The 13288-nt window shown below is 40.2% G+C and overlaps 1 protein-coding gene across 1 annotated transcript in view; it reads right to left on the minus strand.

The window, feature by feature from the left end:
* Positions 1-13288, minus strand: part of LRRIQ1 (leucine rich repeats and IQ motif containing 1) — a 168158-nt gene that overhangs the window by 149783 nt on the left and 5087 nt on the right. Inside the window, exons 2-7 of the mRNA XM_077807706.1 lie at positions 10205-10316; positions 8281-8375; positions 6881-6998; positions 5178-5407; positions 3739-3813; positions 1992-3227 (exon numbers count right to left, since the gene is read on the minus strand). Of these exons, the coding sequence (XP_077663832.1) occupies positions 1992-3227; positions 3739-3813; positions 5178-5407; positions 6881-6998; positions 8281-8375; positions 10205-10316 (1866 nt within the window). The remainder of the gene's footprint in view (positions 1-1991; positions 3228-3738; positions 3814-5177; positions 5408-6880; positions 6999-8280; positions 8376-10204; positions 10317-13288) is intronic.

Raw genomic sequence — 13288 nt, forward strand, 5'->3', positions numbered from 1 at the left:
AGAGATTGGTCCTGGCGGAAGTCACGAGGGTCGAAGACCTTCTGGACTACAACCGGAGAGACTGGCTGGATCCCCTGACGCTCGCTCGGCGCATGGGGCTCTCCAGCCCTCGTACCCTCCGGCGCGTACTTCAGGAGGTGAAGACCGCCTTGACCCCCACTGCTCGGGCTTATGTCAACCAGGCCTTGCGCGAGGGTGCACCCCACCCATCCTCTACCCCAGGCCCGACGGACCTTTCCATTGGGCCCCTACCCTGCCGATCCCAACAAACCCCTCACCCTTTCACTGCAAGCCGGCTGCATGAACTGCAGCCGGTCAGTTTTCAAATCGCACCACGGAATTATTTATACACACTCACGCTTCACACCCTTCATGCCCACACCCTGGTGTCCCGCCCCGATACAAAGTGGCGGGACCTCCTGCCACCCTTGGAGGGTGAGCAACCTCGGTGGGCCAGCCTGTATTCCATCTTGGTCCCGAGGCCCGTCAGGGAAATCAGTTGGTGGCTCCTTCACGGAGCTGTGAGCATGGGCGTGTTTCTGACACGGTTTACCCCCATCCCGGATACTTGCCCTTTTTGTAATGTGAGGGAAACCCTGGTGCATGTATATCTAGAGTGTGCCAAATTGCAGCCCCTTTTCCGGCTCCTCACAAATATTCTATTGCGCTTTTGGCTTCATTTCTCCCCTCACCTTTTTATCTATACACTCCCCATCCGTGGCCCCACAAAATCGCGAGACCTCCTGGTTAACCTCCTCCTAGCCTTGGCTAAAACAGCCATTTATAAAACCAGAGAGGGGAGGTTGGCCCATGAAGCGTCCTGTGATTGTAGGGCCTTTTTCCGATCCTCAGTACATTCACGTATCCGGGCGGAGTTCCTCTGGGCGGCGTCCACCGACTCCCTTGACGCCTTCGAGGAGCGGTGGGCGCTGTCTGGGGTTCTCTGCTCGGTGACCCCATCTGGTTCCCTCTGTCTGATCCTTTGATTGAGGGGAAGAGCGAGAGACGCCAGCCCCAGCCGTTGCCGCTGTGGATACCATCATTACTGTCATCTAGGAGGGGTCCTATAATACATGGGTGTCTACCCCCCCACCCCTAAACTGCCCACCCCACAGCCGTGCCCATCTTGCCGGGCACTCTCAGGAGAGGGATAATCGGTGACACTGGGCGCGGCACTAGGTAACTCGAGGGTGTGGAAGACCACGAGTGTCGAGGAAGCCCCCCCGCTCTAGGCCACCAGGTAACTCAGGAGGGTGGAAGACCATGAGTGTCGAGGAAGCTCCCCCGCTCTGGGCCCAGGCTAGCGTGAACACTTCTCTCCCCTGAAAGCTGTTGTGTTGTACCTTCTGTTTGCATTGTTTTGTTGCATCGTTTGTTTTGTTTTCTTTGGTAATTCTTTGTAAGTATTACAAATGAAATTCTTTTCTGTTTCAAAAAAAAAAAAAAAAAAACTTTCCCTGTTACCTTACCCAGGGAAAAGGGACCTGCTTAGCCTGGGGCTAATATATCTGCTTTCTTTTACTCTCCTGTAGCCATCTGACCCAACCCTGTCACAGTTGATAAAAGTCAGATGACAATAATACAAATATGTGCCAGTCTCTTTTGCATTAAAATAAACTATTCTGCAGTTCTGGGCCATTTTATCAGTGTGAATCACATTTTGATAGAGACATGGTCTTATGCACCACTTCCTATCCCAGTCACAGAACATCCTTGTTTCAATAAAGCAATTTCTTATATGGATAATTAACGTTAGGAAACTATGTATTTTCAGCTGTTACTTAATGCCGTTTAGCAGCTGAAAACAAAGATTCAGCACCACAAGAAGGATTTCCAAAAGCACTCAACATTGGCCTCATTGTTTTCCCTTTGAAGAAGTCAATGGGAAAACCAATTAGGCCAACGCTGGCAGTTTTGAAAATTCCACCTCACGTGTCCAGTCAGCTCTCACGTAAATCACTGCTTAAGAATTACTTACAGTATTTAGTTACCTGTTGGAGGGCTTTCCAGGGGCCACACTGAATAATCATTTCTATACTTAATGGAGGCATCTTACTAGCTGAGGTTTTTCTTGGTCTGCTTCTTTTAATGACTTTCTTTCTTTGGTTTTCCCTATAAATTTTAGACCAGGGTTTACACGTTGTCATCCACATTAGCCTCTTCTTTTCAACATCATCAAGTAGTGTTAGTGGCCTCTCAAAATACTTAATTACACTCTCACTGTTGTCCCAATCCTCAGCAACTCCCTCTTGAATTTCCTTCATCACAACCTCTGCTGTTTTAATTGTTTCAAACTTACACGATTGCATTTTGTGTTCACTGTTCCTGTTCTCTGACTGGGCCTCCAAATTCCACTGACTGTTGTGCATACTGTTTTCCTTATTTGCGATTGCATCATTAGCTACAAGAACAATGGCTTCTCTATCCAGCATATTTGTATTTGTATTTTTATCAAGATCTATAGTTTGTAGGGAACTTTTTCCTGTATGTGTCATCACATACCCATCTTCATTTTCATTACTTTTTTCATGAGACTCTTCTTTCTTCTCAGAGTTTGGTGGTGTCTGTTTTCTGTCTTTTGGATTCTCCAAATTATTTGCCTCTTGTATCTTTCCAACATGTTTTTTTTCTGGTTTCTCTTCCTCTTCTTTTATTTCCAGTATCTGTTTCTTCTGCTCCTTTTCCTGTTCTCTTAGGTCTTTTATATTTTCTCTCTCTTTTTCTTTCTTTGTATTTCGTGTGTCTTTGTCTCTATTTTCTGTATTTGTTGCTATTTTCTCTTTTCGTTTTGCTCCTTGTTGCCCTCTAGGTCCTTCTAGTTGCAGGCTTTTTTCTCGTTCAAGCCTCAGACTTACTTTCTTCTTTTCATATTCCTCACGTCTCCTCATCTGTTCCATATGAGCTTGTCTTTCTATTTCTTCTTGTCTCTTTCTCACCTCCTCTTCTTTTTGCTTCCTTTCTTGCATCCGTCTCCTCATTTTTTCTTCTTTTTCTCTCTTTTCTCTCTCCATTGTTTGTTGCAGTTCCTTCTTCCTTTTAATTTCTGCTTTCCATTCTTTTAAGATAGGAGCATATTTTCTGTACACGATAAATGCTCTAAATCTAGCTTGGATTTTCACAGCTGCTATATTCCACTGCTCTGCCAAGTGTTGTCTTTCTTTTGCTTTCTGCTCTTCAAAGGCCCTTTTTTCCTCTTCTATTTGCAACTGTAGTCTTTTGATCAATTCCTGTGCCAAAACGACAATGGAAATACATTTTATTCAGCATCTGAATTATTGAACTCTTCCTTAAGATGTAATTGTAATATGTGAAACAAGACAGACAGATTTATTCTTAAAAGGTATTTTACTTTCTGCTAATATGGTTTCTTCTACATTTCTCCAGGTAAGTCTGGACACAGGATTGTCTTCTTATCAGTACATGGAGACAAACTCCAGTTTGTAAAGTTGGCCAAAAGTTTTGTTTAGCTGAAGAACTTGAGAGCTATTTGCAGATGCTCAAACAAGAAGAGAAATGGACTGCTCAGCCAGAGTTAACCCTCTTAAAAGAAGGGCTGCTTTCACAAATTTCAAAAACTTTTTTCTTTTTTAAAACCACACACAGGTAAACTTTCTTAACACACATGGTATAAATCATTAAATTTGATTGTGTTTTCCTTCATAACAATGAAAGTATCTTTCAAGCATAGTACAATAACATTCAAATCCTTTTTGACAAAAGCTCATGTGTACAAATTACCTCATGTTGCCTAAACTTTTCTCTCCAAACTTCCTTTTCTTTCAGTAACTCATCTTCCATCATAGCTTGTTGCTGCTGTATAACAAGTAACCTTATATCAATTATTTTAATATATTTCATTACGTAACTCACTAAAATCACAGCTGACTATAAAAATAGCATTCTCCAAAGATCCACTTATTTTGTGCTGATACCTGAAATATAATAAGCAGTCAGGTTGGTTGAATCAAAACAAAACAAAACAAAAAAACAGTAGCTAAAAACTCAGATTCAATGTCACCCATTTGGTCATACCTTGAAAGACAAAACCAGGTCAGCAACTTGGTACTTTACTTTACTTTGGAGATTTTGAAGAACAAGATGGCAGTTATTTACCAATCTATTGTTGAGAATTAAAAAAAAGTGTCTATCCTTATGGGACATGAAGAGATCCTTCAAAATGCATACAGGCTAACTGATGCAATTATGTCTAAGTCTGAAACAAATGCACTGACAGAAGTGTGAACTACCCCCATTAGAATAGTGTATAATTCTGAAGTTCATAAGCTCTTTGAAGAAGGAACAATGTCTCCTATGGCTACATGAAAATTTTAGACCAAAACAGTTTTGACAGAAAACTGGGGTTTCGATGAAATGAAGTTTTTCACAAAAAAATTCACAGTAAACAGAAAATTTTCATCAAAAAAGCAGATTCCTCAACACCAAAATATTTCAGCCTGAATATTTAGGCTGAAAACCAAAAAAATTGAAATGAGATATCTGAATCAGGTGCTTCATAGGAGCTGTAATTCATTTTTCTTATGCCCTCATTCTTCTCTATGGCCTGAGATCCCCAGCCAGACTACATCTTCCATGATGCAACCACTTCACTTCACTATGAGGGAACTCTGGTGCATCGGGCAGGCATAATATGACCAAGGAGAACAACATAAAAAGAAAAGAACTGGAGCATAAGAAACAGAACTACAAATCCCAGGAGGCACCATAGCAGTGTTTGACTTTCAGCCAAAATATTTTGTTTTGGATTTTTTACCAAAAAGTTGGAAAATTTTCCATGAAAAAGTCCTTTTTATGAGTTGCTCTAGTATCTATCTTGTATCTGTACAGCATCTAGCACACTGGGGTTCCATTCTTGTCCAGGGATTTTGGCTGATACCATACTATAAATACTTACTAATAATGATAAAGCCTAACTATGACAATTTAAATGTCAGCTTTCTTAAGTAGTTCACAGCTGATCAAAACAGGGACGAGAGACAATCAATACAAAGATCTACATGATCTATTCTCAGCAGTATTTCTCTTTGGAACCAGAAGTGTGGGGATGTGCAGAGATTTGAGAGGGTACTTTTTTCCCCTCTCTTCAGCATTGATCTGTATGTTCAAGTAGTCCAGATAAATAAAGGGGTATGTTGTACATGTCTTTGTTAAAATGTTACCTTATGAAGCACCTCTAACTTCATCCTTTCAGCCTCAAATTCCTCCAGATACAGTTGCCTTCTTTTCTTTTCCTCTTCATTTTGTTTTTCCTCTATTTCCCTCTCAGCTTTCAGCTTTTTCCTTTTCTGGTCTTCAAGTTCTTTTTGTCGCTCCTCCCACAGCTCAAATTCTTGCCTGCACCTTTCCTCTACTTCATGGTAAGTAAAGCTAATGGTCATGTCACCATTATCTACAAGAATTTAAGCAAACACACTTTTTAACTAAAAGTCTCAGCTCACAGTAATTACTTATCTGAAATCATAAAATAATTTAATGGATTGAAAAGAAAACAATATGAGTAAGATTTTGTGTTTGTACAGCCTACAACTTGAAGCCCTAGAGCAGGAGTTGCTGCTCCCGGGGCTGAAAAAGTGCTACGAGCAGAACGTGGCAGTCCATAGAGCTGTTCTAAATTCCGGCACTCTGTTATGGGCTGCCTACAAGATCTGGCACTGCACAAAATGCCCACAGTTCTATAGGCCTACACACTCCAGCCTAAGGATCTGCCACAAACATACATGCCCACTATGCCAGGATTTGTAAGGAGGTCTTAGAACAGTCCTACCCATGGAGGCACCAGGGCAATTTTCCCTTAGCCACATAGGGGCTTTTAAGGCCTCTGTATTCTACCACAGTAGAATACAGAGGCCATTTTGGAGGGTGACATTTAAAGTGAATAGTCTATAAAACAAATGATCAGTGGCCACAATAGAACTTCCATTTGTGTTCATACTATGTTTTGCATGGAGAAACAAGAGAACTGATACATACAAAGTTTATTTGCACTCAATCTAGGCATTTAAATTGGATTTACTTATGAAGAAAACTGCATGTTCAGGTTGTGTGTATTCACACCAAAGCCACATTCTGCAAATGCGGCCCTTAATGTAACCCCCCCCTGAAATTAACAAATATTAATATTGGCTAAGCATACTTAAAAGGTCCCAAAATCAGAAACTAGGCCAAATGTACAAATCAGCAAATGAAATTAGCTAACAAACTATATTACTTAAGTCATTTGTGTATAATGCCATTTAAAATAAACTCATTATCAAGACTTTAGAAAGGAACAAGAATAAGAAGTTAAGATCCCAATCCTACAACTGGATAAATGCAGCTATCTGCCTAAGTAGCTCCACTTCCAGAATCAGGTTTTAAATCCCATTGTAACAGAGGATCCATCTTTCTGAGTTGCCAGGGGGTGCTTGACCGTTGCTCCATCCCAGGCCCCACCCCCACTCCACCCCTTTCCCCAAACCTGCACCCCGCTCTGCCTCTTCCTGCCCCTGCCCTGCCTCTTCTCGACATGTTCCGCCCCCTCCCCAGAGTGTGTCCCACCCTCGCTCCTCCCCCAAGAGCCTCCCGCACACTGGCAAACAGCTGATCCACTGCAGGTGGGAGGCGCTGGGGGCGGAAAGGGAGAAGCTGATCGGGGGGGGGGGGGGGGGGGAAGAGGTGGGCCTGCCAGTGTGTGCTAAGTACCCACTATTTTTTTTTCCGAGCCCGGAGCACCCACAGAGTTGGCACCTATGCATTGTAATATATATTGTACTGGACTGCCTTAACTATTCTCATCAAAAGGACGGAGCAGAAGAAATATTTTATTCAGCGATATTAGTATGCACTAATTAGCAGCACAAATAAATTAATATTGTTTGTTTACCTGTGACAGAGTGCTCATCAGCAACCACACTGCAAGTTGTATCTTCATTGATGGGTTGACTATTACTGTCCGAAGTTGCACTGGTCTGCAATTCTTCATTTTCTATTTCAGACAGTATCTGTATAAAACCAAAACACATTCTCATGATGAAATGAAATGGGATGAAGCTATAACAATCCAGAACATTTCAGATAAAGACTTTGGGTCAGGGACTTCATCTTCATTGTCCAGAGTTTAGCAATCTAGGGGCTCTGATCCCTAACTGCAGCCTTTAGGCAACAGTATCACACAATTATATTTAAAATTAGAATGTTATTTTCTAGAGTAAGGAATATTTGGAGCAGTTCCCAAAAGATTGTAGTGCTTTCTTATATTTTGTATATTGAAAGGGAAATGGTCAAAATATATTTTTTGTAAGAAATTGCACAAGTAAATGCAAGTACCATATGTATAAATTAATTCTACCATGACATTAAATACATGGCATTGATCACACAGGGAAACTGAAAAAAACATTATTTGAAAACAACACTGCATGGATCACATCTTCTAATTTTTCTTCCCTTGTTCTTCACTGCCAAGAATTGATCTACTCCCGCTACGTACTGACCATCTGCACAGTGTAGGTATAGTTCTACATTTGTGATATAACCACCATCACAGTAAATAATTGTGCTGTCACAAACAGGACAGTCACAAGAAAATGCTCTCTTAATGTAATTAAATTTCATATTTTATACAGTGCTCACTGGTAAAAACAGGGAAACAAGTAAAAGGTGGTACATAAACAGAACTGAACTGTTTTTAAAATATAGGTTCAGGTTTTCTAAGGTACCTATGAGAGTTTGGCAACTGAATACCACTGAAATTCAATGGAAATTATGTGCCTAACTCCATGAGTCAAACTTGAAAATTCCAGTCATAATTCTTTTAACATTTTCCCTGAAACAGCAAAACCTCGTCAATAAATGAATTATGTTAGTGATCTCATAATCCTAATAATGAAAAGAAACAGACAATGGTAAAATAATAGATAAATTTAAAAATGAACACTATAAAAATGTTATATGATAAAAATGACATTTTGCCTCTGGATTAAATATGAATAATTGATAGACCAAGTCTATTATAGTCATTTAATGTTCATCCCCACCACTTAAGACATTTATACCAAATGTTATAACTTCATGATCTGTGGACTAAGTATATCACAGCCAAGGACCCCAACCTGCAAAACCACATGCAAATGCTTCCCCTTATACACCATGTGCACCACTAGTCCCATGGGGACTACTTAGAGTGTGTAAATTTAAGCATGTGCATTGGTCATTGTAAGATTGGGTCCAAAAAAGAAGCTGATTATCTGAATCTATTATAAAGATGGTTTAAACATAGAATACCCTCTTCTTCAATGCATCTGGATCTTCATTGTATTCAGAAGCCAACTCTGCCAAGTACTCTGAAGCTGGGCTAGAAATTACTCGATAGATATCACCTGAGGAGGGAAGGGGGAGAAAAAAAGGACATTGGGAGAAGATGTCTTAATCTAAGTAGTATAATTCTGGTGAATGCTAGTTCCCTATTATCTGTCCATAAAATCCAAAATCAGAAACACAATGCGTTTGTGCTTTAAAAGCGTACACCACAGGTACTAGTTTAAGAAAAACATCAAATCCACTCAGACAAGAAGAGGTTCAGTTAATATTAATTAAATCTAATTAATCTACGCTAATTAAAGCACTGGATATATAGAAATAAAATATTAGAGTAAAAAAAAAAAAGAAAATCTATGGCAACAGCATCTATGCAAAGAAAACTACTCCACAAGACAAGACACATTTAAACATTCTCCAGTAGTAGGAAGTAATAAGTGTGCAGTGGTTACTTTTTTAGAATAAGAACTGTGACAAATTGAAGCTTCCCTAAAGGACAAGGTAAATAAGTAAGCATATACATAAATTATATTTAGAATATACATAATTCTTATTACTGAGAAAAATGGAAGAAACTTCCCCTAAGGATGAATAGGGAACACTTAACTTTATTCAGAAGAGGTCCCAACTAAATGATGTGAAACCTGGAAACTCTGACTAAACTGGGATTTGGAGTCTCAACAAAGTAGGGTAACTTAGTAACAAAGAGATCAGTCTTTGAGGTGTTCAATTACCTCAGCTCCCACTAATTTCAGTGGGAGGCAGGGGTGTTGAGCACCTCACAAGATTGACCCTAACAAGAGCATGGTCTAGAGAGGGCGAGTACTACTATTTCAGAGAACAATCCTGTGAGAAGACCTGCCAGCAGTGGCCCCAGGTGCAAAGATCCACCCTAGCAAATGCTATTTCTGAATTAAGTCTTTAGAGATTACAAACGTTAAACATGTGTGGTGGGGTGGGGATGCGGGGGGGAAGAAAAAAAAAAAAAAACTCATGATTGACCTGAATAGTCTGGAACAGTGTTTCTCAACCTTTTTGATACCAGGGACTGGCTTGCTGCCTTCGAAAACTGTGTCAGGGAGATCTTAGGGGCTGGCACCAGTCTATGGACCGGTCGTTGAGAAATACTGATTCCTTGTGGTCCACAGAATTGGGGCTTCAAAACACAAGAAGGGAAGGCACATTATGCATCACTCTTCAGCATCCCACAACAATGAAGTTAGAAGTGACTGTGGTGACATTCTGGAGCCTGGATGGTTTCCCAGTAGCAGGGTAGGAATCAATTATGCAGGATATGAGGAAGGAATTAAGGATGGGATTAAGACAACTTCAACTTGTCCTCTATACAGCACATGTGTAAAATGCCTTGGACTTCCATCTCTGCAGACCGTCTAACATTATGCAGAAATTTTAGAATATCCTTGTCTGAATCAATGAGGCAGAAAAGAATGCAGATTTTAAGAACTCTTATAACAACAGAAACCTTTCATGCTATTGTGAAGGCTAGAAAAGCAACACCACCTCAAGCCGTTGGCATTGCAGTCTATAAACTATTAACCAAGATTTCCGTATCACTGAACACAGTCATATTTACTAGCCAATCCTTTGCAAACTGTTTTGTAGTAATAAAAGTGATGCATACCATACTATACAGGACCTCATATTTTCCAGACTACATGCTACATTACTTAACAATAATCAGAGAACATCTGAAAGAGTATAAGAGCTGCAATACTAGGTGATGAGTTAAAGTTGGTGCAATAGGTTTCATAGTTTTGTTGCATTTGACGATTTATGTTATATTATGGATGGTTGTTAGTTTGGTCTGCACTGTCAATATGAGGGTTTGAGGGGGCACATCACACATACATTTATTATAGTCATAGCTTACTTGTGGTTTTTTCATCTTCCAAGTCTTGCAGTATAAAATTTTCAGCATTTTGACTTCTGTTCTTCACAAAGTTTAGACAGTACAGAACTGATTCTGGTAATTCATCTGAAGTCTAGAAGTAAACATTATTTTAAATTAAATTCTGTATGTTCATCTCTCTGTGAAGACCACAGGCAAACACTTAACATTCTTAATTAAAGTCCATGGGTCTGTCTACATAGCTATTTTAAAAGCACTAGCACTAGCCCCACTAGCCAAGACTATCTACCCAGGTTGAGAGACTCATTCCTGGTTCACTCCAAAATGCTGTGTAGACATACCATATGCATCCCTCACTAAAACATTAGTTTTTTAGTGAAGGACACACACTCCCTCCCACAAATCATGTATTTTTTCAGTCAGGCCTTGTTTCATTATTGTGTCACTCATTATTTGACAGTCATTTAGATTTCACAGCAATCTAATTACTACTGCCCTCTAGAAGCATCTTTCTAATTGATATTGTTTTCTTTGTTATTGGTTTGATCCAAGTTGAACAAAAGGACAAATGATTCAATACCGACGTCCTCAGCAAATACCCTAATCACCAGATTACAGAGTCAGTCTCTCTCAATCTCTTCCGATGGAACTGTTCTACTTATGATAAATTTAATATTCAGAGCGCCAGCTAGAGAATGAGGCTGTAGCCTGGTGGTTAGGGTACTTTCCTGAAGTGTAGGAGACCAGGAGATTCAAGTCCCCAACCGTGAGTTGGGAACCCCTGGTTCCCTACACTCTATGCAAGTATCTTAACCATCAGGCTTTCAGCTGTCCTAGGGTGGGTGGGTCTCTCCCTCTTTCAAGCGCTGGACCTGAAAAACCTCCCAATGAAAATTTCATCAACACCAATCCATTTCCACAAAACATTTCAGTTTTGACAAATCAACATTTTTGGTGGGGCAAAATTCTCATATATGTTTTTTTCAGGAAGCTCTACTATTTAATAATTTATCATTTCAGTGGGTGGAAGCAAAGTGTACTAGGTTGGGAACAGGATGCTTCTGCAGGGATGGAAATGAAAAGAACAGAGGAGGGGGGGGGAAACAAGGCAGAGATCACAGTGGCCTGAAAGGGAACAGATTTTCTTCAGAATGATGAGCATTACAAGAAGGCACTGAACAAGTAATAAACAACTAAATATTTAGTTACTACATAAAGGCAACATAGTCTCCTTGATCTCTGTAAAAACTTCTTACTGACATTAGAGAGCATTCCATTGTGCATCTAGGAAATGTATAGTCCTGAATTTATACCCCAACCCAGGGACATTAATTAACCATAGAATTTAGCTTTCTCAGGTGAGCCTGCAAATGACATCTTTGCTCCCACTGTACTCCATTTCACTTCTTTTCACTGGTACTCTACTCTATCCACGACTACATAAGTCACAGGCAGAAAGGCACAGAGGAGCAACCAGAAGCAGAGGAGTGAACTCAGTTCTGTGGAATATCATCAGCAGATTGCTCACCTGGGCAAGAGAGACCTCACCCTCATTGTTCAGAATTTGTATTTGTTTTTCCTCATTAAGGGTCCCGATCCTGTGAAGAACCCAGTGCCTTCTGAGAGCTGCTGAGTGTCAGTGCCTTTTTATATCAACAGGAGATTAAGGTGATCATCATCATTCAGGAAGCACTTAGTACTCAGAGGCCCTGAACATTGAGAGGTCCTGACATTCATTATTCTAGTGGGAGTTGTAGGTGCTTAATGACTGTCAGGATCAGGCCTTATGTTTTTAAATAGATCCCCACTGGCCAATGCTCTAGGAACTTTCTGCCAATAGGCAGCGGTAGTTTACAAAGACAAAAAGTTCTGATGATGGAAATAACACAATGGGTCCTTGAGATTACAGTCATAGTCCAAAGACTTTGAAGCAAGGATGCATCCCTACAGAAAAGTGGTAGCAGAGAATAAGTGATGGTGGGAGCAGGAAGCCAAAAGAGGTGGCAAAGGAGAGCAATAAAAATGTTTGTTACCAAAAACACATTTATTTCCATGATCATATATTGGTCAATAAGGAATAAATGAAGTGATTTAGATTTAAAAAAAACAAACAAGTGAAAACAGAGCATTAGAATGCAAAGTGTCAGACAACCTTAACAGGTATCACTACATGTTCTGCTCCTATGAGGACTGACCCAAAACTCAAACCTAACAAAGTAAGGTTGAAAAAGGTTTGGGTCAATCTCACTTGGGCTTTGTTTCCACATTCCTATACACTACCGACATCATAATTCAGATATAAAGAAGTGCTGCACTGACCTCCATAATTTTTACCTTAAGAAATTTCCTGAAATTCAGTTTAAACCTTTATTTTCTCAGTTTCATCCCATGATTCCCAGTTATAATCTACTGGATCTACCTTTAGCAACTTCTCTGTCTTCATATTTTTTACCCTCCAAATAACTTTTTCCAACGACTATATGTACTTAAATTACTAAGGTCCTGACCCTCTGTGTAGGTGGACCCCTGAGCCCAGGGAGAACTGACTTTAGGATTGAGGGCCTACAAGACAGTATGCAGTTCTGTTAATCTTTACACATGTATTAATCTATTTTGTCCCTTACTTCTCTCCCTCCCCTCTTAGCTCTTTTCTGAATTCCATCCAGCTGATTGACATAATTCTGGTATGTAGGTGCCTAGAATAGCATGCAGTATTCTTGGTGTTCTTGAGGAACTTTCTGATTTTGATGAGGTTGGAAGTACTCCAAGAAAATGAATAGTAGGACTTGGTGGTCTAGAGTAGACCAGCCTGTTTAATCTGGAGAAGAGAAGACTGATCGGGGACATAATAACAATTTTCAAGTACATAAAAGGTTGTTACAAGGAGAAGGGAGAAAAAATGTTCTTCTAAACCTCTGAGATAGGACAAGAACCAATGGGCTTAAATTGCAGAAGGATGGTTTAGATTGGACAGTAGGAAAAACTTCCTGTCAGGGTGGTTAAGCAGTGGAATAAATTGCCTAGGGAGGTTGTGGAATCTCCATCATTGGGGATTTTTAAGAGCAGGTTGGACAAACACCTGTCAGTGATGGTCTAGACAGTGCT

The sequence above is a fragment of the Eretmochelys imbricata genome, chromosome 1 (assembly GCF_965152235.1).
Source record: "Eretmochelys imbricata isolate rEreImb1 chromosome 1, rEreImb1.hap1, whole genome shotgun sequence".
Classification (NCBI taxonomy): domain Eukaryota; kingdom Metazoa; phylum Chordata; order Testudines; family Cheloniidae; genus Eretmochelys; species Eretmochelys imbricata.